The following is a 27319-nucleotide window of genomic DNA, read 5'->3' on the forward strand; positions in this document are numbered from 1 at the left end:
GAATAGTCCTCTACTTATTAAAGGATATGAACTTGTAGTTAATATCCTTCCAACAACAAAAAAATTCAGGTCCAGATGATTTCATGGTGCATTCAGCCAAACATTTCAAGAAAAAATAATACCAGTGCTAATCAAACTCTTACAAAGGTACAACAGTAAGAAACATTTAAGAGGCAAGTATTACACTGATAAACAATCAGACAAAACTCTTTAAAACTACACACCAATAGCCCTTATAAATATGCACAAAAATCCTCAATAAATAGTAGTGAATAAAAGTTAGCAATATATATAAATAATAATAAATCATGACTAAGTAATGTTTTTCCAGGTAATGAAAGGTTGTTTCAATATTTAAAAATCAATCAGCATAATTTATCCCATCAACAGATTTTTGAAAAAATTTGATCATTTCAATAGATGCAGTATAAGCATTTGACAAAATTTAACATGCATTCGTGATGAAAACTTTCAGTTAAGTATGAATAAAAGGGAAATTTATTAATTTGATAAAGGGCATTTATAAAAATTTGTAACTACTTTTCTGTAAAGGGCGAGAGAACAAATAATTTAGGCTTTGCAATAAATGGGCATGAATGTGTTCCAATGAAACTATTAAAAAAACTGGCAAACAATCTGATATCAGGGCCGTAGTTTGCTGCCTCCTGTGGTGGTTAGTACATGACTGTATGCGTTTTAACATTTTATATCTCTGCACTCAGCTCCAAAAAGTTAGTGTTATAACTTAATTTGAATGTAGCCAAAATTACAAAATTGATATCGAGGAATGAATACAGCGATAGAAAAAATAATTAAAAATATTATTGTAATACATTGATTACAGGCAATATATGAGTAACTATATATTTCTTTTACATTTTCTGTATGTTTGAAATTTTTCATAATAAAATGTTGAACGAAATAAAAGCATAGTAGACATGATGTTCTATCATTAATTAGTGAAAATAAACAATGACTAAAATTATCGATAAAGTTTTGTTTTTATATTTTGTTATATTCAAATTTATAACTCATGTGAGAGCTGATTTCAGATAAATTAATTATAGTGTATTTTTAAAGTTGGCTGTAGACAACTGCTTTATTCTAAATTTGGCATTTATATCCTGGTTTCCCCTTTTAGTCATCTTTCATAAATAAATCTCTCATCAGAGGTCAGATAGAATTGGGACATAATTGGGAAAATGATATTTACTGCCTCTGTATTGGAGAAAGGAGTATATCAGAACTGAGTAAGATATGATGCCTGCACTGCATTTTAGAGCTGGTGGGAAACTTAGGATTTAAAATATCCAGTGCGAAAAAATGCTTGGCACACATTTTTTTCCACACCTATAGTGCTTTCTCCTACTAACCTGGCCACAGACTCAGAATTCAATAGACAGCCACAGCCACACCCTGCATGAGAAAATTAAGGCCCAAAGAGGCAGTGTAAACAATAATGCGATGCCACCAGTTAATGAAGAAAGCACGACTGGATCAGAATCTCCTGAATGTAGTGCACTTGTACAACATTTTCTTATTCTTGAGCGTTTACAAGGCACAGAGGTATGTGCTTCAGAGGACAGAATGAGGACTTTGGGAAGGAGGTATAAAGAAGAAGCTATGAGCTCAGTACAATGTTGCTTATTTGTTTTGTCTTGCTTGACACTGCCAATTCCCAGATATTAGATATGTGCATGCAATCATTGATTTAACAAACGCATTTCAAGTTAATTTTTCACCAGAAGGCATAGTGATAAGAGCTAGTCTACATTAGGTAATCAAGCGGCCAGGCTCAACTCAACCAGCAATCAGCTTTAGAATCTTAGCTTAGTCTCTCTAGGTTTCCGTTCACTTCAAAAAACAGAGGTTTGGATTACATGGCTTTTACAAAGTATGATTTTATCCTAACTGCATAAATTGTCAATGATTGCTTCTTCCTATTAGGATTGTGACAATTTTACTAAAAGCAGTCATCACAATCGCTGCCATGAGAGATGAAAAACTGTCCTGTACAAGACGGCACAGACTTGCTCTGGTCTGCCCCACAAAGCAGAAATTGGATCTTTGATAAGAAAAGTATAGAAAGACAGCTTCTTTTTTTTTTTTTTTTTTTTTTTTTTTTTTTTTTTTTTAAGATTATTTGGCAATTTATTTGGCAAGTACCTCCAACCAGGTTCCTCCCATGAAATATGGGAATTGTGGAAGTTACAATTCAAGATGAGATTAGGGTGGGAACACAGCCAAACCATATCATTCCGCCCTGGCCCCTCCCAAATCTCATGTCCTCACATTTCAAAACCAATCATGCCTTCCCAACAGTTCCCCAAAGTCTTAACTCATTTCAACATTAACTCAAAAGTCCACAGTCCAAAGTCTCATCCAGACAAGGAGAGTCCCTTCTGCCTATGAGCTTGTAAAATCAAAAGCAAGTTAGTTACTTCCTAGATACAATGGGGTACAGGCATTGGATAAATACAGCATTCTAAATGGGAGAAATTAGCCAAAACAAAGGGGCTGCAGGCCCCATGCAAGTCCAGAATCCAGTGGGGCAGTCAAATGTTAAACCTCCAAAATGATCTCCTTGACTCCATGTCTCACATCCAGTTCATGCTGAATGCAAGAGGTGGGCTCCCATGGGCTTGAGCAGCTCCACCCCTGTGGCTTTGCAGGGTTACAGCCTCCTTCCCAGCTGCTTTCACGAGCTGGTGTTGAGTTTCTGTGGCTTTTCCAGGTGCCTGGTGCAAGCTGTCAGTGGATCTACCATTTTGGGGTCTGGAGGATGGTAGCCCTCTTCTCACAGCTCTACTAGGTGGTGCCCCAGTAGGGACTCTATGTGGAGGCTCCCACCCCACTTTTTCCTTCTGCACTGCCCTAGCAAAGTTTCTCCATGAGGACACCATCCCTATAGCAAACTTCTGCCTGGGTATCTAGACGTTTTCATACGTCATCGGAAATCTAGGCAGAGGTTCCCAAACCTCAATTCTTGACGTCTGTGCACTCACAGGCTCAACACCACATGGAGGCTGCCAAGGCTTGGGGCCATAGCTGGAGCAGCTGGGATGCAAGGCACCAAGTCCCTAGGCTGCACACAGCATGGGCACCCTGGGTCCAGCCCACAAAACCACTTTTTCCTCCTAGATCTCTGGGTCTGTGATGGGTTGGGCTGCCACAAATGTCTCTGACATGCCCCAGAGACATTTTCCCCATTGTCTTGGTGACTAACATTTGGCTCCTCTTTTCTTTTCTTTTTTTTTTTTAATTTATTATTATTATGCAGCCAAAAACCACATGAAAAAATGCTCACCATCACTGGCCATCAGAGAAATGCAAATCAAAACCACAATGAGATACCATCTCACACCAGTTAGAATGGCAATCATTAAAAAGTCAGGAAACAACAGGTGCTGGAGAGGATGTGGAGAAATAGGAACACTTTTACACTGTTGGTGGGACTGTAAACTAGTTCAACCCTTGTGGAAGTCAGTGTGGCGATTCCTTAGGGATCTTGAACTAGAAATTCCATTTGACCCAGCCATCCCATTACTGGGTATATACCCAAAGGACTATAAATCATGCTGCTATAAAGACACATGCACACGTATGTTTATTGCGGCACTATTCACAATAGCAAGGACTTGGAACCAACCCAAATGTCCAACAATGATAGACTGGATTAAGAAAATGTGGCACATATACACCACGGAATACTATGCAGCCATAAAAAATGATGAGTTCATGTCCTTTGTAGGGACATGGATGAAATTGGAAATCATCATTCTCAGTAAACTATCGCAAGAACAAAAAACCAAACACCGCATATTCTCACTCATAGGTGGGAATTGAACAACGAGAACACATGGACACAGGAAGGGGATCATCACACTCTGGGGACTGTTGTGGGGTGGGGGGAGGGGGGAGGGATGGCATTGGGAGATATACCTAATGCTAGACGACGAGTTAGTGGGTGCAGTGCACCAGCATGGCACATGTATACATATGTAACTAACCTGCACATTGCGCACATGTACCCTAAAACCGAAAGACAGCTTCTTGCCAAATGTAAGGAAGAATATTCTGGCAATTAGAGTTGCCCTAAAACTGGAATGGATTACCCTGTGACATAGAGATTCCAATCCAGAGGCTGTCTTTAAGCCAGAGAAATTCTAGCAGTGAGTGGAGACTGATCTACGTAATCACTAAAGTTCATTCCAACTTAATGAATTTGTAATTCGGTTGCTTTCAGATTTGTATGTATCATGAAATAAAATATATTTTAAAGTATTTGCTAACCAGAGCATTTATATTTCATTATGTCTGACAGATAAACTTCATTATCTTTATACCTGTTTCTACTAAACTGGAAAGTCAAATGTGATTATTAACAGTCATCGAAATAGCGAAATTCAAATATTCTGTGAGTATTTACATAGAGGAAGAAAGGCTTTGGGAAGGAGGTATAAAGAAGAAGTTATGAGCTCAGTACAAGTCAACATTTTATTTCGACTTCCTTCATAGCTGAGCAGACTCTGTTCTCATCTGATGGGTTAAAGGAGATGAAACTTCAACTGTAAGTTTAGACTAGATGACCTCTAAGCAAAACTCACAATGCTGATATATTACAATTCCTTTGGAGATCAAGGAGGAAACATTAAATCTGATTTTCTTGACCACCCAAAATCTTACTTCACTTCTGACCTTTGAAAGGCACAATTGTGTGGGAAACACAGAGATCCTGATAAAACTGGAAACTCATGCCATCATTTTGTTTAAACTTGAGCTATAGATAAGATTGCCAATCAATGTCTGTTGGGTAATGTGGTAATGTGTTGGTATCTTTTTTTTTTTTTTAAGTTCCAGACTGAATGTCACTTTTTATAGTTCTAGTCACCACATACCTGTCAGATGGCTGTGGATTTATGTTTGTTATAAGCATGGTACTGAAATGGCCAGTTTCATTTATTCTGGCAACATTTACTGAATTTTTGAAGAAACAAGCCTTTAGAAAAACCAGAGGGTGCTATTAACTAAATAAAAAATGAATTCAGCTAGTAAATTATCCATGGTAACTAAAAAGCCTGAAGAGAACAAAGATTAAGAGAGCTTCTGTCACAAAATGTTTATCCTGTTCCTACAATGGGAACATTTCAAAATTGCTCTTTGCTGTTTATAAACAGAGGACATGATTTCTCAGAGTCGTGATGGAGGCCTAATTACAGGCATTGATGTCAAGACTGTGGGGACCAACAAAGGAAAGATCACAGTGCAAATGAGTCAGAGAACTTCCTTTTAAAAATATTTGTAGATGCCTGGAAGATTTTACTATTTTTTTTCTACCTTTCCCATAACAGTTTTCACTCAGGGCTATTTGAATGTTCTATTATGTCCTGTGAAGCTGGCTGTGAGAATGTGATGGGGTAGGCAATGCTCAGATGCCACATTTAACAGCACCAATTACATGTGACAAATGTGTAACTCTGCAAACAGATCTCCTGTCATTCCCTTTCTTACTGTCAGTACTACCAATAGTAAACAACCCCAAACAAAAAGCAAGTCATCTTTTCACCTATGGCAACCTCCAGAGGTCTATTATTTAAGCCCCAAAGCTGTCGGGGACCTGACCTTGGAAGTCTCTTCACAGAACACTGAGCTTTATGTTGTGGTATCAAGTCAATGAAGATAAAGGAACACAAAAAATTCCTCCCTGCTGGAGTTTTGTATTGTTTTGTTTTTTGATTTTCAAATCAGGGAATATAAAAGTAGTCTCTCATCAAAAATCTGCTTCTGTTCAAAGATAAATTTAAAGGAAGTCTTTTATTCAGTAGAAACCCACTTGTTCTGGAACTCTAAGAGGCACTCGGTTAAGGGGCAGCTCCTGTTCTCAGCAGTATACTTAAAACTCAAACAAAGATGAGGACAAGGACCCCAAGTATCCATGTTCTGAAAACAGTTTACAGAAAATTGTAAAATTGTAGCCAAACTTTTCCTTCCAGGGCCTACTAGGAGGCATCAGGACCCTATCTGTTCCCAATCACCTAGCCCTCTACTTCCATAATCTATAACAGAGGTAGACCTGGGAAGACAGATGGCGAGAGAGCCATGAGGTCAGGGAGTGCAAGGTTTCTGTTTTGTTTTTGTCATTGTTGTTATTGTTTAGAGACAGAGTCTCACCCTGTTTCCCAGGCTGCAGTGTAGTGGTGCATTATATCTCACTGCATCCTCAAACTCCTGAGCTCACGCAATGCTCCCACCTCAGCCTCCTGGGTAGGGGAGCAAGGACTAGAGGAACATGTTACCATGCCCAGCTCTCTCTCTCTCTCTTTTTTTTTTTTTTGGTAGAAAAGAAATCTCACTATGTTGGCCAGGCTGGTTTTGAACTCCTGGCATCAAGCAATCTCCCCACCTTGGCCTTCCAAGGAGGGAGCTTGGATTACAGGCGTCAGCAGCCCAGCCAGGACAGTGCAGTTTTTGTGATAAAAGGGAATACCAGAAGGAGAGGTAAGGGTGTTTCCTCACCAATACTACTGCCTCCCTAAGTCAAGTCTAAGGGAGACTCCAAGAAAATCCCTCATAAATTCTGGGAGTTTCTACAAGGAGGAATTACTAACTCACCCCTGCTGGGGCATCTGTTTGGGCAGTTGGCTTGCTCATCTCCCCCTGGGTTCAACTCATCACAGAAAATGGAAAACAGTGAGGTCTGGCAATAGGGTAGCCCATGGCAGTCTGGCCTTCTGTCTTTTAAGGTGGTAAGGTTCTGTGATGCTGTTGTGAGGTAAGTGCATATTAGAAGAAAAGGCTGGGTTTGAGCCTTCTTGCCAGGACTCAAGAGGGATTTGTTAGGGTTCCAGGACCCCATTAGGGATTGACTGCTGGTTACAGGAGTGGAGGGACTGGAAGAACCCTGGCAGAGTTGAATCTCTGACTCAGAGAACTATGCAGTGTGGAGGCACAACAGGGCTCTCAAAGAGCAGCCGTGTACCCCTCAGGAGAGTCAGCATCACACAGGTGGCTCAGTAATAGCCAGAGAGGCAGGACAACCAACCAAGAAAGAGCTCTGACCAGAGTGCCAGATAAGTCAGGACATTTAGCTTCTCCCATCTCCCCATCTTCCCTAAAGCAACAGGAGTGAGGAAGCATGAAGAGCCTATGTTCCACCTTGAATTCCAGTGTTGGAGTTAAAGGATGTGTAAGAGATGGACAATTCCAGATCCTTCAAGCCATGGGTCAGGCCTTTATTGGGAAGAGAAGATCTTTAAGCTTATAAAATTTGAGTTTTAAACTGAACATAGCCTACTTTTAAATAACTTGAAATTTCAGAAAATTTATGATAACTGATAGTGATATCATTCGGGAACAAGGAAAGGATATTTGATATAAGGTGGCCAAGGAGAGTGATAGAAAGAAGTAAAACCATTTCATGTCTAGATTCAAATATGTTGAAGATCCTTAATAAAACCATTATATGATTATGAAATTTGACTTCCAGAATTCTCAGTCTTTAATGTTTAAAATACTTTTGGAATTTCTAAATCAGCCAACCATAATCTGAATTTGTCATAAGAATCTACAGTAATTATAATTTTAGTCAGCAGACTATACTTCAAAAAACACTGACATAAAGAGACAGTGAATGTTAAATATTCTTAGTTGGAAGACATCTAAAAATGCTTAAACCACTACGGGTTTTGACACCATTATTTTAACATTTTGAGAAAAAAAACTAGGAATATATAATTAAGGAAGTACACATTTTTAAGTTTACCAAGAAAGGATGCCATGTTAGTTTCAGAGTAAGAGTGAAGTGTAGAACTTTAGAATTCCAGATCATCTGATAGCTTATCACCTAAAAATAGTTACTTAAAAATCAAGTGAGACATTTTATCAGTGTAGGAGCATTCTTTTTATAGGATTCTAATTTAATTTAAAATTTTCCATGAAAACTAAGAAGTAGAATGCTTATGTAGATAGGAAGACAAGGAATAAATATTTCTCCAATTCCTTGTTCATCACCTTTTCAATAAGCAGCAGAAGTTGCCTAATATATAGTTTCGAATAAGTGAATATTAATATTTTCACTATGAAAATTACCACCTTCCACTTAATACAAACTTCTGAACATTTTAAAAATAAATATGCACAAAGAAATACATTTATTTCTTTCAATTTTCCTGAGTACCCCTTACACACACACACACACACACACACACACACACAGAGAGAGAGAGAAATTTAAAAAATAATAATGTCCTTGAAGAAAATAAATTTAACTTTAGAACATAGCAACTAATACATGGAAAGCAAAATAGGAAACATCTCTAGGTCATATCAAAGGACTTATTCTTTCTTTCTTGGAGTGGATTTCTTCTTTTAGTGCTAGAAAGTCACACGTAATATGTTTTAGATTAGAAACAAGGCAGTGATGATACTGGTGGTAATGTGAGGGTGGTGGTAGTAATAAGTTTGATGTGTAGGTAAACATAATATTCAATAGTAAATCATATCAAATGTGCATCTTAAAGAGCATTGCACCTTTAATGAAGCAGAAATGTGGTCCATTAAAATTTCACCTGTGTAAAAATCTAAGCCGGCCAATAGAAGCGAAGAAGTCTTAAGTATGGACACATGTTCTGAGCTGTTTTTGCCTTTTCAAATTCTACCTCTCACACTTTTGGGTGAGTGTCTCAGAAAGGATAAAGAATCTAGATCTAGACTTACATTGACTGGAATTTGAATCTAGTATCACTTGCTAGCTCCTTGATCCCTTGATCCCTGCAAGGAATCTAAATTCTCTAAGCCTGTTTCCTTTCTGTGAAATGAGACATTAACATCATTTATTATGATTAAATGGAACAGAGTTACTGTGAAGTTCGAACAAAAGAATGCATTGAAATTACTCAGCACAGTGCCTAATTTTTTCAGTTTCTACTATTATTACTACCGTTAGTACTAGTACTACTGTTGTTACTCTGTGCTAATGAAGACTAATTCAAGAATCTCATTTTTTTTTTTTTTTAACCTTTGACTCTTTCTTTTTTGGTATCTACTCCTCTTTTCCCATCTTTTCCCCTCTTCCCTTGAACCATCTAAACTATGTTTTCAAACATTCTCTGAAGGCCTGTAAATTTCAATTTTTGTGTATCAAATTTATATTGCACTGCCATGGCCTAAAAATAGTTCATTTCTCTCCAATAAAGAAATCATGTGTTCAGCATTAATAGGAGCACACACAATAACTGAAATCTTCATTAATATCTCATTGTTTGAGATATTACTGCATTAGTCTTTATAATTCCATGAAGATGATGTTAAAATATTTTTTTCCCACAGATAAATAGTAAAATGAGGGTCATATGTCACACTGTACTGACTATCATGATTTCCTCAAAAATTAAAATATCCATTTTAAATTAATAAATGGGTAGTCTGCAGCTTGTGTTTGAGGGTCTGTGTGTGTCTGAAGCTAGCTTGCTAAGATTATTTGAGCACCACGCCAAGGGAGGAACTGGGGAAAGTAATAGGAATATTTCTTATAATTGTGGGAATATCGTTTGGAGCTGCTTGAGGGAATGGGAAATTCAGCGGTGAGGCTGAAAATATGAAGCCATATGATCTTAGTGACTTTAGACAAAAGATGAAGAAATGGTCACAAGAGAGGAAGAATTATATATATATACACACACACGTATATATACACACATGTGTATGTGTATATGTGTATATATGTATACATACATATATATGTTTGTGTATATATATGTCTATATGTACCTATATACACATAACTGATTAAACATATACGTGTAAAAACCATAACTGGTTATACATATACGTGTGTGTGTATATATACACACACACATATATATACACATACATATAGTATTATTTGACTCTGAGTATTTATCTAGATGAAAATGTGATCAACTTTTCATTCTACATCTTCCACTTGGTAGGCCTTGTTGAAATGTTCAGACTTGTTAATATCAACCTTTTAAAACATAAAAATGTAAGATAAATTATGGAAATGAGAAACCAATCTTGTTTAAAAATTTGCTAAATAAAGTGTTATAGGCAAGTTGTATAATCTGGCTATTATGAGCAATTCTTACTTTATGCCTAGGAATTCAATAGAAGCTATTTTTAACAGAGCTTAGACCTCCTCCTATGTTACATCTTTTCCTCAGTTCACCTTTCTCATCATGCTCAGTCATGCATAGATTTGCATACTGTTTAATTGTGGCATAATCCCGGGCGTGCTCACAATGTCACGTCACTTCAGCAGCCATTTTGTTTTCTCATAGGAACAAAATATTTCCTGCTGTATTCATATGATAGCCTTCATTAAAGTTCTCTTTCTTTTCTTTTTTTCTTTGAGATGGAGTCTTGCTCTGTCGCCTAGGCTGGAGTGCAGTGGCACAATCTCTGCTCACTGCAATCTCTGCCTCCTGGGTTCAAGCAATTCTCCTGTCTCAGCCTCCCTAGTAGCTGGGACTACATGTGCCTGCCACCATGCCTGGCTGGTTTTTGTATTTTTAGTAGAGACAGGGTTTCAGTATGTTGGCCAGTCTGGTCTCGAACCCCTGACCTCGTGATCCACCTGCCTCGGCCTCCCAAAGTGCTGGGATTACAGGTGTGAGCCACCACACCCTGCCCAAAGTTCTACTTCTTTCATGAAAAGTGTTATCCATTTTATAATTTATTTTACTAAGCTAATTACATAAGTCTACATCTGAAAATTTTACACATATCCATACTTTTTTATGCAAAGGGATAACTTATAACAAAATTTGTGTGTTACAATCGGAGTTAGAATGAATTCTGAGGGAAAATTCAAACTGGGTTTCAGGAAGGCCTGACAACTAGCATTCAAAAGTTTGTTTTTCCCATATCTTACTACATATTATCTTCAGAAACAAATGACCTATCTTTGAGATAAAACTCTTGCCATAATTTTGATGAATTCTCATAATGCACATTACACATATAACATGCTCTAGTTTTCATGTAATTTTTTAATAAAAATAAATTTATCGTATTCTATTCATCGCATATTCCCAGTATAAAATATTAAAAATCAAACCCTGAATAAGTTAAGAGCCTCAGAGTCATGGAGAACGTAGAAGTACCCAAGTCTCTGATCTTCTAGCCTCGAGCTCTTTCTAATCCATTATTCAGTCTTTCCAGTGAAACTTTTTCTCCAGACACCCGAAAAGTATAGCTCTGTTATCAGGCCCATAGGAATGCTTGATCAAACAACTGTTTTACTTTTTACTCTAGTTTAAGTGGGTAATTTGACAACCTGAGAAGGATATTGGTGTCCATCTGTCTGGAATTTACTCATCTATTGAGAGTTCTAACAGAATTATCCATGATTAGTTTTCTCCATTAGTTAGAACTGTATCACAATGACCAGCATCATAAGTTTGGTCCCTGTAAAGCTTTTTGGCTTTCTTTCTTATATAATAAAGTTCATCCTGACAGCAAATATGTGCAAGAAGATCTCCTGAGGCTGTTTGATGGCAGAAAGGAAAGGTCGATAACCTTCAAATACAAGCAAGTCTGAAGTAAAAATAATTCTAAAAGCTTTGTTGGGCGGTGAGTTCCAACTTATCGCTGACACGATGGCAGAGGGATAGAAGAGCCATTATGAACTGCTTTCTAAAGATATAAAACACAATAGATTTAAATAGTCAACAATGTTGAACTTCAACAAGAAAGATACTGAAATAACAGAAACCTTATTCTGCCATTGTACTGAAACACAAGATAACTGTTTCTATGAGGCTGAATACAGTTCTTATTGCTGAAACACTGCAAGATATATAAAATAAAGGAAATTCCCAAGCAAAACCATACTTCTTAAGAAGAAAAAGAAATTGGTTTGAAAGGTTAGGCTTTAAAGTTAGAGAACTTTCCTACCTAGATAAACATGGACATTTATGATATAAATATATAAAACAAATAAGTCAAAAGTGTTTTGTTAGGATAAACAAATGAGAGGTATAAAGTGATCATTTCTCATACATCAACATATTATGAATGTGAGGAAGATCTTTTGAAAGTGGAAGAAAAGTGAATTTAGTACAAATAAAAAAGTATTACTTTATACAACAAGTAGCTCACAGAGGTGACATGGTTTGAAAATCTAAGTCAGTTCAAGAAGACTTGAGAAAAAACCATAAACAGAGTTCCAATCTACCACTGAGACAATTAACATGATGAGGGGACACACTTATAAGCCACATCATTTCCGTAAGTCATTCAATCTTGATGTTATAAATCTAGAACCTTGCAAACAATGAACTATAAAATGTTCTGCTAAGGGACTCATGGCCACTTACTTTATCAGACAGCAGGACAGGACAAGAGAATAGAGGATTCATTAATATAGTCATCAAATCAGACTGTGCTTTTTTATATATATCACACTTCTGGTTAAAGATTAAAGCATTCCTACTCTGATGTCTTTAGCCTGGCTCTCCCCCTCAACACTATACCTCCTCTGAAAGGATCAATTTTCTCTGCCTTAATAATGGTAGCTTAGCAGACAGGATGATAGGATTCACGGGGACTTTAGATGTCATTCATTCTAAATCTTTCATTTTGTAGGTGAAGACACTGAAAATCCTGAGAGCTTGTGACCACCCATAATTTAATAGTCTCCTAGTGGTAGAACCTGGGCATGGATTTAAGTCCAGTGCCTTTTGCAGAACAGCCCAACAATATAGCACACACCCCTTATAATCATGGATCTAGCAAGGCACTGAGAACTCAGTCTCGGATATGAGGCACTCACAATTCACCAGACTTGGAGAACAATATAACGGTTTGACAGATCTCTTTGATACATAAACATTTTTCCTCATGCCCCATTATTTAAGCAAGATGGTCATTTGCATGCATTTTTTAATTCTAGGAAATCTCTTTTCATCCTAAAATTCTCAGAAATATTAACTCCCTACAGTCAGGAAATCTTGAGACAATGTTGCCTATAGCAGATATTTTTCTAAGCTGGAATTATAATACTCACAAATAAATCTATACCTCATGTAATCATTTAGCTATGGTTGGGTCTAGTTTCTTCCAGCCAACTTCCATGAAATATTCTGGTAGAAGCTTGGTGTGTAGCAGGCAGCCAATGACTCTTTTCATTGGACAAGTAATTAGAAGTTTGGACCTCCTATTTTTTAAATATTATTTACCATTTTATGACATTATATCACAAATCTGTTTGTTTATTACCCATTTATCCCAGTAAAATTTAAGCTTCATTAGCAGAAGGGCTCTTTGTTGCCTTACTTTTGTATCACTATCATCCTGCACTGTGCATTCTGCCTGGAAAGTATTTGACACATTTTCATTGATGGTATCAAGGAAAGATTAGGACTACTCTATCTGCTTACATTTTATTGTATCTATACTATTTTTCAAAATGAAATGTTCTACATTTTATTCGGGAAACTAGAATTTTTAGACATTCAATATAAGTTAGCCATTATGGAAAATGTAACATCCTAAACTCTTCTGTAAGAATTGTTCCAAAGACATTTTCTAAGAAGAAAATTTCTTTAAAACCATTCTTAATGAGATATATTTAATTTAAATGAAACAGGCAGGGTTATTTTGTCTTTAATACCAACTGCAATGTGAAAATTATTTTATTCCAAAGGACACTTCGGACACTTATAGATTATGTGAGCCTTTAAAATTTTTCTTCTTTTCTTTCACTTTTTGAGACAGAGTCTCACTTTGTCACCCAGGCTGGAGTGCAGTGGTGCAATCTCGGTTCACCGCAACCTCTGCCTCCCAGGCTCAAACTATTCTCCTGCCTCAGCATCCCAGGTAGCTGGGATTACAGGCTGTGGCCACCATGCCCAGCTAATTTTCACATTTTTAGTAGAGACGGGTGATACTCGAACTCCTGATCTCAAGCGATCCGCCGGCTTTGGCTTCCCAAAGTGTTGGGATTACAGGCATGAGCCACTGTGTCCTGCCCGGCCTGACCCTTTTTTCTAATTTAAACAAGATCACATTTTATGCACTTTAGATTAATGAGAACTTACTCTATTTTAAAGTTCACCTGAGGATTTTGTTTAGTTATACATGTAAAACATCAAATCTTGTCCCTATTAACTTTTCTTATTGACAATACTTAAAGTATGGTTTTTATAATTTTTAAAACTGAAAAACCTGTCTATCTCAAATAGGCTGTCTTTTTGTTTTCTGCCTTGATATCATTTTAGTCTCTTCAGCAGTTTTGAGAGTTAACCCAAACTGATATTCTGAGATTTTGAATCACGAAATTTGTCACATATTTTCTAATAGCCAAATGATGAGATGGATATGATAGCAGAGAGGTTTAAAATGATGAGCTAAATTGAGAAAATGTGATTTCTCAGCAAACCATAGTATGATAGAGAAAAGGATAATTAAAATGCAAATTTTAACCATGGCTATAATAACAATGAGAAAGGAAAACAAGGTTTTCACTAGCTACTTTTTTTTCTTTCTTTTTTTTTTTTTGAGATGGAGTCTAGCTCTGTCGCCCAGGCTGGACTGCAGTGGCGCGATCTGGGATCACTGCAAGCTCCGCCTCCCGGGTTCACGCCATTCTCCTGCCTCAGCCTCCCGAGTAGCTGGGACTACAGGTGCCCGCCAGCACCCCCGGCTAATTTCTTTTTGTATTTTTAGTAGAGACGTGGTTTCACCGTGTTAGGTAGAATGGCTACGATCTCCTGACCTCGTGATCCGCCCGCCTCGGCCTCCCAAAGTGCTGGGATTACAGGCATGAGCCACCGCGCCTGGTGGGAAAACAAGATTTTCACTATCTTCTTTAAGGTTTTCTACTTTACAGTGATTTGCTTCAGACCCAATACAACTTTCTATGACAAGAACAAAAAGAGAGTGGCGGATATCCTGTTGTTTAATTTCCTGTTATTTTAAATTAATATAGATTTCAAAGATAAATTTGAATGGATTGATTTTTTCAAAAGGTTTCAGTTACTTTATGTATAGAATTACTAATTCTTCAGAGTAATCTGCATGTGCTTTTAGAAGACTTATCTATTAGGAATATTAGAATGATTATTTACATATAGTCAATGAGATATGTTGAAAAGTTTTAATAAACAAACAAAAAACTCAGAGGGTCAGTCATGGAATATGAATTCATTAAAATCTGTAATTCTAAAACTTAAGGTTGCATTTCTTAATCTGATTTTGTAAGCGGGTCCACCACAGCTTGTAAAATAGTTGTTTGGCTTTGGGGGTTAGGTTCTTGGAGCTACAATAGTCAGAACCTATTCTAAACATTCCTAGGTCCCAAACATTAATGAATATTTTCTAAGCAACAAAATTCCGTGGCAGTAACATGTATTATTATATTTTCTATAGTAACACATTTACCCAGGACCCACGGTAATATCATCCACTCGACGATGGTTGGTGGTGGACCTTGCCTGTTCAAGTCTGACCTGTCGATGTGCTGAGAGGCAAGCAGCAGCAGGAACAAAAAAGTCAAATAGGAGGCTGTGTGGCAGATAAACTTGATAAATGGCTTCCTGATGAACAGTCCAAGTGGGCTTTTGGGAGCTATCAGGTAGCACACAGAGAAGACAGGAAAAAGAAGTCCTATTATGAAACATGTCACCATCTTCACTGCCCAGTGTCTTCTCCTCCAGCCTGGAAACTCATCGTACCAGCGAGATGCCAGCAGCTGTTGACAATTGGGCTGGGCAACAAACTAAACAGAAGGGAAAGGAAAAGGAAAAATAAGTCACAGTTACATGGAGTGGCCTCAATTCATCAATAAGAACACAACTGTGATCTTTAAAGACAGAAATTCTGTTTCACATAATTTTACATTTAAACAATCAAAAGGCTTTAAGTCATTCTGTAAATAAAGCCAATGTATTGAATATTTATTCTACCCAAGGCACAGTATGACATGTTTAGTGAGACACAACTGAAGTCAAAATACTATGGCTGCACTTGAGGAAGCAAAAATAGAACTGGGGAATACGAATATGCAAAAGATATGCTGATAAGTGAAAAAGCAGTTTACAAAGATACACACCTATATACACATATATAAGAATATGTAAGTGTGGCTCTTTTTTGATATAGTTGTTATCTCTTGGTTACAACATTACACTTAATTTTTCTTTTTATATTTGTGTGTACTTTTAACAATTTTCTATAATAGATATTTATTACTTTCATCATCAGGAAAAGCAAACAAACTTTTCTTTATGAGGTACAAGCTAAATATACTTTTAACTGGGTTGAGGAAATATGAAAAACAGATGAAAGAAGATAGTATTCACCAGAATGTTAATCATCATAGCTTAATTCGGTATAAACAATGCAAACACCTTACCTAAGTATACCTAATTGCCTTATACAAAACATTTCACAGACATGGCATCATTCTATCCTGACAACATTTTTGGGATGTAGCATGGACACTACTTACTGTATATTAAGGAGGTTACATATCTATCAAATTATGAGATATTTGAATATCTGGTCCAGGATTTTTTTTTCTCAATATTTCTTTTTTTCTCAGTATTTCTCATATTTTTTTCTCAATATTTCTTTTTTTCTCAGTATTTCTCAGATTTTTTTTTCTCAACCTTTCTCATTGGGATTGTCAGTTAAGCAATATATGAATTAAGAGAAAATTGTATCTTTCAGATGGAACAGTTGAAGAATGCTTCCACCTGGACATATTTGTATAAGTAGAAAAAGAAGATGAAGGTAATCCACGGCAAGATACCACAGGAGAACAAGAGCGTAACCTGGTGAGAAAGTGTACAGTGGGATTAAACGATGCCCTATGGACAGTTCTGATTGAAGGAGAAGTGTAAGTTCCTTGTAAGAGACTTGGAAAAGTTCTGTTGGCATCATAAAATAGGCTTACTCTATAAGCAAACTTAGTGCTTTTTCCTTTTACAGGACTTTCCACCCAACTCCACATTTCCCATCTTTCTTCTTTAGTTCTAAGCCATATGGCTGTCCTTGAAGCAAGACTTTTTCCTTTCTTTTTTCTGATGGTAAGCAAGCAAGCAGTCTCTGGATATGCAGAAAGGATGCTTTGTTTGGGGATGAGGAAAGAGATGAGGTGAAATTCGAAGAGTAATCCAATAGTTGAGGTGTTCAGCCATTTGGATTAGATGAACAATGGTTTTTCATGCATCTGTTTCTCTTCATCTTGTCTTGCATATCTACTCATCAATGTATATAGTGGGCAAATAAATATGCAATCAATTGAATTAAATTTATAACAATGGGTTCAGTAAATACAGATAAAACCCGATAAAATAGTATGGTTTTAAGGCTGGGGTAGGCAGGACTATCCTCGTTATCTTGTATGGCACTTACTTAAGGAAATTTCAAGCTTCATGAGCAGTCAAGCTAAATTTTACTCCAGACAAAGCCAGGTATTTGAAAGTCAAAATAGAGTTTTTGCTTATATAACTGTAGAGTATTGATAAACAGTGGTTTAGATCATTAACAAGCACTGTTCTCTTTAAGAGTTTTATTTTTTCCCTGTATAATCCTTCCCATCAACATTTGATAAAGAAGTCATAGTCTACTATCTTCTTTTTTTTATTCACCATGGAATAAAATATTTTTAATAGTATTAAACTTTAGGACAGCTGAAAAGTCTTGATAAAAGAGAGTTAAGAAAACCTATGGGAAATGCAAGATATAACAAGCAGTTGCCATCATCGTATCAGTAGTCACACACTGACAAAACACTATAAGGGACTAAGTACTAAGTAACTCATTCTGTGCATGCAGAACAAGTAAAAGAAAGTTATGTACTTTGTTCACTACAGTCCAAGTGAGGTCTTGGATTCAAACTCTGTCCTTTCTGGTCAAAATCTCACTACAGCATGGGGCACCTGAGGACAATCAAACAAAGAACTTTCTTAGGAGAATTTAAGGTTTGTTTGAATTAATATTTCTGCTGCCGAATACCCACATATATACTCTGTAAAATTACCTAAAAAAAGCAAGGAGTTTAATCCTCATAGAACACCTGCCATTACAAAGTGCTAGGTTAGCCATGATTTTTTATTTATTTATTTTTAAAGTACCTTTTCTTTCTTTAGTTATTGAAAGTATATACCTGTGCTTAGTAAATGAACAGTATATGTAATTTTACGTTAAACACGGACACAGAGAGGTTTTTGCAGAAGTAAAAACTATGGAGAGGACTAAGAAGAGCAGGAGTGAGTGTGTGTAATACACGAAGTTCCCCAAATGTGGATGTTATTTGGCTACGTATTTGATCCAATCGTAGGATTGAAATAACCCAAAAAGTGTTCTGAGAATCATTGTAAATCCACATATTCTCCTGGTAATTTCATGTCTCCTTTTGACCAAACATGCTCTTTACTTGTCTACACCAGCATTCGCTAAATTGTATCCCAGTAATTAATAGATTTTCCATGCAAAAATGGGTTTGGTGGTTAAATCAGTTATCAAATTAAGGATTGAAATAATTAAAATTTTATATTACAGGATTTTTCAGTCTTTAATTGGTAACATAGATTGAATCACTTCAATTATCCCTTGCCTCTCTTTCCCTCCCTCCCTGACTCCCTCCCTCTCTTCCTTCTTCCCTTCTTTCCTTCCTTCCTCCCACTCTCCCTCCCTCTCCCTGTGTCTTTTTCTCTCTGTCTGCCTCCCTCACTGTTTACCTAGATTACTTGGAGTAATGCTCAGCTTTACTCCAACTCCCTCTGAAGGACACCCTCAGTGAGGGGCCACCTGATTCTTTGATTGTAGCCACCAGTCCATTCCAGCAATGCCCTCTCCAGGTGGACCATCACACTGCCTGCAGTGTGCTGGGAGCCTACAGCCCCTGCCTCCTACTCCATCTTTCTACTGCACCATGAGTCATAGGAGGAACTACCATCTTCCGCACCATTCCAGGACTGGGAGAAGCGAGGTTTGTTTTTAGACACAATTCATTACAGCCGTTCTTTCTCTAGAGTTGTTGGCCAATTCTAGCACAACTCCTGCCACCCCATTAAAATTCATATTAAAACACTAAAACTTTCAAATTCACATTTGTGCTGTGCACTTATAAAAGACGCTGTGAAAACAATTTTAAAGACTTCCCATCTCTTTCAATAACCTTTAAAAAGTTTGAAAAGTCTGATCTCATTATTATTTATAGAATCACTGAGTCATGGGATTCCAAATATTGAAGACACTATGAAAACTATTGAATCTAATCTCATTTTTACAAATAGAATAAGAGAGATCCAGTATCAATGATTTAAAATTAGCTACTCGAAACATGAAAACTCCAAGCCATAATGGCAACAAAGAAAAGGATTACAAAAAGGAGGCTAAATCTGGAAAGTATATAAAATCAAAACAAAACCAAATAAACAAGAAACTTCACTACATTGTATTAGTCAGTTTTTATACCGCTGATAAAGACATACCCGAAACTGGGCAATTTACAGAAGAGGTTTAATGGACTCACAGTCCCATGTGGCTGGGGAAGTCTCACAATTGTGGTGGTAGGTAAGAGGCGCATCTCACATGATGGCAGACAAAAGAAGAGAGCTTGTGCAGGGAAACTCCCCTTTTTAAAACCATCAGATCTCATGAGACTTATTCACCATTATGAGAACAGCACGGGAAAGACCTGCCCCCATGATTCAATTATCTCCCACCAGGTCTCTCCCACAACATGTGGGAATTATGGGAGCTACAATTCAAGATGAGATTTGGGTGGGGACACAGCCAAACCATATCAACTATCTAGAAAAGTGAACTAAAACATTAATTGTACATGGACAAAGTAAGCAGAAAATAATTTAAAATATGTAAAACAAATAAATCAAATAAAAATAACTATGAATCAGATTTACTGTCTTCATCTTTTCAGTTTTTCAACATATTTTTCTAGTTTGAGAAATTGTACCCAAAGTTCAGACTGTAGTCATTCTCTATAGGAAGAAAATCCAAATTCTAGGAACAACCGTCCTGGCTACTTTATCTATCTTGACTGCGTCAGAGAGTCACAAGGAAGTCTCAACTGACTGCCGGGTGATTATAAAGAGAGTTGAAACTTTGGATTGGCTGTATCATAGTGATTTACATAAGGGCAATCTGATTCCTTTGCTCTAAAAGGACCACAAATTCATATATATACCAGTGTGCTCTGGGTATTACTGTGTATTCTTCAGCAATTCAAAAATAATCTGTATGGGGGAGGAGTTATTTCCTCTGTCCAGAATGCTTTTCAAAAACTCATTTTATAATGTTGATAGCAGGGTCTAAGGATTATTTACAGGCAGAAGAACTTCAGGGAATTAATTTTTTCCATAGCTGAAAAATCTTTTTTTTTTTTTTTTTTAAATCTTTTACTTCATCTCCTACATCCCTCATGGCCACTAATGGCTTTTAAATGTCTCTGTCTCTCTCTGCTTCCTGGTGATACCTCTGGTCGTGCTCTTCATTAAACAATTCTTCTGGCCCCTCTGAGCATAGTCATACCACACGATTAATTAGACCCACCTACTTCATTAATCAAAACATTATTTTCACCTGCCTTTCTAGGGCAGGCGAAACACTAATTAAGCCAATAGCATTCAGCATCATATGTGAGTCAGACAGTGGCTAGATAAGTGAGGGGAGTGCCATGATCTGTAAGAACCACATAAATCTGTCTTCTGGGAACTCAAAATACATTGGGACTAATTATGTAACTGGATAACTTCATACAGAGCATTATATAACTTGTTAAAAAGAGGTATAGGGTATATAAGAGTATGTCCGACATGAAATAAACTGAAAATTTAAGAAAGGAAGTGGAATTTGTTAGTTAAGCCTGAAATAACAGATAGATTTTGACAGTGACAGCTTCGTAAGTGAATATGTTTTATGTTAGATTAAAAGAATTTCAGGTTAAAAACACAGGGATAGAGATAAGTGTGCTCAGATGAGAAATCTCTTGTGCTAGAAGGTTGTAACCAATTGTAGTTATACTAAGAGATGAAATGTGAAGCAAAACTGTGGCCATATTTTGGGATATGTATGAAAATGTTTGTTGAGGACACGCTTGAGTCTAAATTGTTGCAACTCAAATTGTGGGCTGAGTCCAGTAACATTGAAATCAACAGGAAGGCTGTTAGAGATGGAGAATATCAGGCCCCACTTCAAATCTGCTGAATAAAAATCTGCATAGCATGATTCCTATGAATGTTAAAACTTGATAAACACTGGTTTAAAGGATTTGATATCTAATGAAATTACCTATAGCTCCATTGTATCTGATAAATATTCAAAGAGCAGTTTTAATTCAGTGTAAATATATATTCCAGTGTCTATAAAGTAAGAAATATACAGCTGACCTTGAAACTCTGGGAATGTCTGTGTGGGTATATGTGTATGTGTGTGAGCGTGCATGAGTTCTTGAGTGGTAGGGACAAGCCATACAGTGGTGGTTCTCAAAATTGAGCAAGCAGCAGGATCACCTGGAGGCTGTTAAAACACATGAGCCCCACCCCAGTGTCTGATTCAGTAGGTACAAGGTGAGGCCCTAAACTCTGCATTTTTGCCCAGTTCTCAAGGTTACTCCAAGGACTAACCTTTTTTTTTTTTTTTTTTTTTTTGAGTGGGAGTCTCGCTCTGTCGCCCAGGCTGGAGTGCAGCAGTGCAATCTCAGCTCATTGCGAGCTCTGCCTCCCAGGTTCACGCCATTCTCCTGTCTCAGCCTCCCGAGGTAGCTGGGACTACAGATGCCCGCCACCACACCCAGCTAATTTTTTGTATTTTTAGTAGAGACAGGGTTTCACTGTGTGAGCCAGGATGGTCTTGATCTCCTGACCTCGTGATCCGCCTGCCTCAGCCTCCCAAAGTGCTGGGAGGACTAACTTTTAATATCCACTCACTTACAGAAATACCTTTGAATAATGTGGGACAGTCTTCTAGTTTTTCTAATGTTTTCTATTTTCCTATTTTTTGCTTTCCTCATTTAAAGTCAACCTTCTTATTAAGGTTATCAACAAGCAAATTTAGCTCAGTAAAGATTCCTTTAAAAGGAATTGCATAGAAGTCACACATCAAGCAGATATTCTATGGTGTAGTTTTAGTATAATATCTAATTACAGGAATAAACACAAAAATCTCAACAATAATCTCCACCAAATCACTGAACTCTTGTGCAGGTGGAAAAGCCGAACACAGTGTAATCGCAGGCAAAGGATGATAGCTGATTAATTCACCATTAAGCACAATGCCAATAGGGGACTTAAACCAGTGTTAAACAGACTGGGATTCAGTGGGCATGAGAAACATGAGTAGGTGATAAAGATCCTGGATAAAAAAGGAAGAAAATACCTATACCTAGTTTCTCACAGATATTTACCCCATGCACCACCATATGCCTTCATCATGACTCCAAAGTGATAATGGCAAATCTACTGTACTTTGTATTATATATTTGGATATTGTAGGGATTAAGAGCACATAAGCCTTAGAGAAATCCCATTGGGATTTGAATCTTGGATCTGCTGCTTCCTGATTGTATGAGTATTAATAAATTATTAAATTCTTATTGTGTCTTTTTCCCAATTTGTAAAATGGGGATAGTAGAAATACTTATCTCATAGGGTTATTGAAAAATTAAATGAATTAATATATGAAAAGTATGAGTTCCTAGGTCATAGTATATGTTCAATAAATATTAGGTATCACCATTATTGCATATAAACACATGTTTACACCCACAAGGATATATGTATATACACATACGTGCATATATATATACAATCACTTATAGACATATATACACAAGTATGTAATATGTGTTCACTTTCAGCATAATAATAATAATTAAAAGATTTATGCAAAGAAATTACATTCAGAAGATAATAACTGAAGCATAAGGGAATACCAATAAGATAACTAGTTGCCCAATTAAGTTTTTTGAGCCTTGTTAAAAGGCAAAAAATCAATAAAGATTTAATGAAATCTGAGAAACATTGGCTAAAATGCTTGAGAATAATGAAGAAGACTAATTGATAAACTACAGATTCTATTCTCTGCAGACTCTCTTGCCCAACAAGTGTCCTGGCTCTATCAAGTTCAAAAATTTCCTACTCAGTCATAAAATCACCTAAGTGTTTTCTTAAATATACATGTTAAATTCAGATCTGCAGATCAGGATTCAAGGAAGAGCTAAATGCATATTACAGGGGCACCACATTTGATGTCACACAACCAGAAGGGAAGACAATAACTAAATTTCATATGATGATAGTGTTGGTGAGGAAGAGGCTGATTAAACTTCTGAAACCACTCCTGAGTCTACATTCAAAATTGGTTTGGCAACTGATCTGAGACAATGAGTGAGCAGTAATGGAAAGCTGAAAATGAAAAAGGCAAAGGAAATAAAGCATGTGTGTGTGGGTAATGAACCCAACATTGAACTTAGCAAACAAAACAGCAAGCAAACAAAACCCAATTTAGGTGGTAGGAAGGTCGAGTCAATAAATAATGTTTGTTCTTTGAAAATCACAAAGGGTAGCAGTTGGTACAAAGTCTACCTCTATTCACCAATACCCTTCTCTGAGCACATATACATTGTTCCAAACTAGTATGGAAAATAGATGAAAAAATGCTAGTTATTTCTAGGTAGCTACCTAGATGCTTTCTTAAAACTTGAATAGAGGTGTGGAGGCAGAAAATTATACAGTATCGAAGAAACCACCATTTGACTTTTGAATCATGTAGGTGAGTAATATATGAAAATGTTGGATGGAAAGCAGTGAGGAAGGCTCAGATCCTGGCCTTCCATGAATGGGCTGGTTCTCCAGTCTCTAATGAGCCACTGACATTTTCCACACAGAGGAGTGGCATGTTCAGAATGGGTGTTTCACTTTTAATCAAAGTCTCCTGGAGAGACTCCTACTGAAGAATGAACACTGCTCTACAATCTTCCAGTAGGGCAAGAATTCAGAAAGGAAAAAAGAGACAGAATGGGAATGAATATTAGTTGTTCTTATGAAATAAAATGATATAAGCACTTTGCTTTTCCCTTCTCCCTTCTCTATTCCTTTTAATATAGTATCAAGGCCTATTGTTTTAGAAAAAATTAAATTCTTCAAGACCTTAGAAAATAGGAAACTCATGGCATACCTTCTTTCCAGAATCAAAAGTTGACATCAAAGAATGGAGTTGTTTCTCTACCCATCTAATTTATACATATAAATAATATATGTGAAGGGTTATATTTGTTTCAAATGTGTTAGGTCCTATAAGCAGAATTTTTAAACCGTAGCCTTAGGGTCGAGAATAAGATCACTTCCTTTTATGCTCTCTAATCTCTTTTCTGTCTCCCTGACAAAAGCTCTGCAGACTATCTTGGCTGACAAATTTTCTGGGCTTAAAAAAGATCATAATAATAATACTCTGTTTTTTAATGATCTGTTAATTAAGGTTGGAATTAAATTAGTCTATAATATACAGAGAAAAAGTTATGTGTTTTGGAAACGGCAGAGGCTACACAGTCACCGACCTCTCAGGTTGTGCTGTTTGCTCCAACTTGTATGGCAACAGAGCGGGCAACTGCACAAAAACAACACATAAAAGAGCCAAAAAAGAGAAAAAGGGCCAAAAAGAGTTACAGTTCCCTATAATTCTGTCAGTCTTTGATATCATTTTCACAAAGCAGACAGGAATAAAGAATAAAGTATCTGTTGAATGGAAATTATTCTTTGGCATCATATTATTTTTTATTCTTTATTGGCTCATCTAATTGTCAATGATTCCTGCTGTTCAAACATCTGGGATGTTCCTCCCCGGCTGCACCATCTCTCCAGCTCCTCTGCCATCTCTCTCATCTAGGTCTTTTATTTCTTACAAGGATTATTGAATAATGAGCTTCCCTCTCTCATTCTTTTTTTAAACAGCCGAAGTTATGTTCCTAAAAATGAGGCATGTATCATTTCCTCTCCGTCATCATTGTCATTTCCAGCATTTCCACTTGCCACACGTGCAAGTGTTGCTTGTTCCCATCCTGGTCTCTGTGGCCCTTCACGTTGGCTTCCTGAGAAAATGCACATCCCAATAAGTAAGGACAAATCATGAGGCAGGATGAAGGATGACCTGAAAATAAGGAACCAACTACTGTACATGAACATATTAGTCACTGAAAACTTAGACCTATAACCGTCAATAGTTCAAAGAAACTCAACCTGCAACCCAAAGAATCTGCATATGAATAAGGACTTCACTGATTATTTTCTGACCCAAGGTACTGCTGTTATTGTGGATATTGAAATGTTTTATACATAAACTATATCTCCATATGATATTGAGATTTTGTTAAAATTTATTTGCTCACTGTGTTAGTTCCTAAGGGCTGCCATAACAAAGTACCATAAATTAGGTGGCTTAAAACAACATATTTTTTTTTTCTCACAGTTCTGAAAATGTGAATTCTAAAACCAGAGTGTTGGCAGTGCCATGCTTTCTCTGAGACTCTGGGTAGAATCTTTCTTTGACTTTAGCAACCTTCTGGTAAGCGACTGTGAATTCAAGGCATTCCTTGGCCTGACGGCTGTGTCATTCCAATCTCTGCCTCTGCCATCACATGGCATTCTCCCTGTATGCCTCATTTCACATAATCTTCTCTCTTTTTATAAGATAACCAGTCATATTGGAGTAAGAGTCTGTCCCACTCCAGAATGACCTCATCTTCAGTAACTTCTTGTGCAATGATCTATTTCCAAATAAAGTCACGTTCTGAGGCAGGCACTTGGGGTTTGGACATTAGCATATCTTTTTGCCAGATACAATTTAAACCATAACATCCATAGTTACTCATTTTCTAGTAGTTGTCTAGTATATAGTTTTTGACTCTATAGTTTACATAAAAATTGATATTTCAAATGTTCCAAATATATTTTAAGATCATAAATAATTTTAAAACCTAGATAACTTTGTTTATAACAGTGTTTTATTAAATATGATTGTTAGCCCAAATTAATGTTCTGGAAAAATTGAAGAAATATCACAGTGGTGAATTGTGGCATTAGATCCCTGTCTTCCAACTATACAGTTTTCCTCTACCTCTTATATCATATTTTAAAATTTTATTATTTTGTCACAAGGATTGATAATAAATGGCAATAAATAAAAAAACAAGGAAGAGAAAAATATCAATAACGTTATGAAATGAGGGGACCCTACACATAGGCAGTCAGCTATACACATAATGAGATTTTCAAAGGTCTGAAAAAGGTCATATATCTAAAACCATCTCCCATATCAGTCTTCTGTTACAATTAAATCTTCCTAAGAGCTTTCTGAAGACTTGCATATTTTAGCTGGAATAAAACATTACATTGCTTAGACAAAAGAGAAATTAAGCAGCCAGTACATAATTGTCATCTAGTGAAGATAGGGCTTTTATGCAATGGGATGAAAAAAATTGAAGGTTGGAAAAAAGAAGGGTCCTAAAAGCTTTAATGTAGTCCAGCACTGTACCCTTAGTAAAGAATTCCAGGGATGCAGGAGAAAATATATGTATAAGGATTATCTGAGAGAAAGCATCTGAAAGGTGGTAGTTGTATGTGCTAGGACTCTCCAATATAAGAAAAAGTTTGACTAGTATAGTTGCGCTTAGTTTCATCATGTTCCTAAGGTTGAATTATTCGCATAGCTCTTCTTTTGGAAAATTGCCACTTGAAAGCCACACAGATACATACAGTTCAATAAGTTTACAATTTAATTAACATTTTGGACCATAACACTGTTTACCCATCTATGTTCATTGTGTTGATAAGTGGTACAACATCTACCTGGATGAAACATGAACTCTTCTCCATCCACTCATAGCATAATTTAAGATTTAGAGAGTTCCTACCACCAAAAAAAAAAAAAAAAAACAGTGTTTCATAACTCACCTTCTCCCTGACCAAGTATAATTAACCAAATATAACAATAAGGAAACAAAAAACTCAAATAAAAATGGGGACAAAAATTTGAAGAGACAGCATCAAAAGATACATAGATGGCAAATAAACACATGAAAAGATGCTCAACATCTGTTGCACATTAGGGAAATGCAAATCAAAGTCACAATGAAGTATCACTGCATACCTATTAGAATGACTAAAATTAAAAAAAAAATCTAATTAAAACATATGTTGATACATGTTTGCAGACACTTAAACTTTCATACATTGAACAACAAAATATAAATAGCTTTTTAAAAAGAGTTTGCAGTTTGGTTTGGTTTGTTTTTAAATTAAATATACATCTACCAATGATACATCCTTTCTTA

General features: G+C 36.5%; 1 protein-coding gene across 4 annotated transcripts in view; it reads right to left on the reverse strand.

Annotated features, from left to right (window-relative positions):
- Positions 1–27319, reverse strand: part of TRPC4 (transient receptor potential cation channel subfamily C member 4) — a 232133-nt gene that overhangs the window by 42565 nt on the left and 162249 nt on the right. For all 4 annotated transcript variants that reach the window (XM_054446873.2, XM_063650766.1, XM_063650765.1 and 1 more), the window contains one exon: positions 15403–15739. In XM_054446873.2, coding sequence (XP_054302848.2) covers positions 15403–15739 — 337 coding nt within the window. The remainder of the gene's footprint in view (positions 1–15402; positions 15740–27319) is intronic.

This window comes from Pongo pygmaeus, chromosome 14, assembly GCF_028885625.2.
Source record: "Pongo pygmaeus isolate AG05252 chromosome 14, NHGRI_mPonPyg2-v2.0_pri, whole genome shotgun sequence".
Taxonomy (NCBI): domain Eukaryota; kingdom Metazoa; phylum Chordata; class Mammalia; order Primates; family Hominidae; genus Pongo; species Pongo pygmaeus.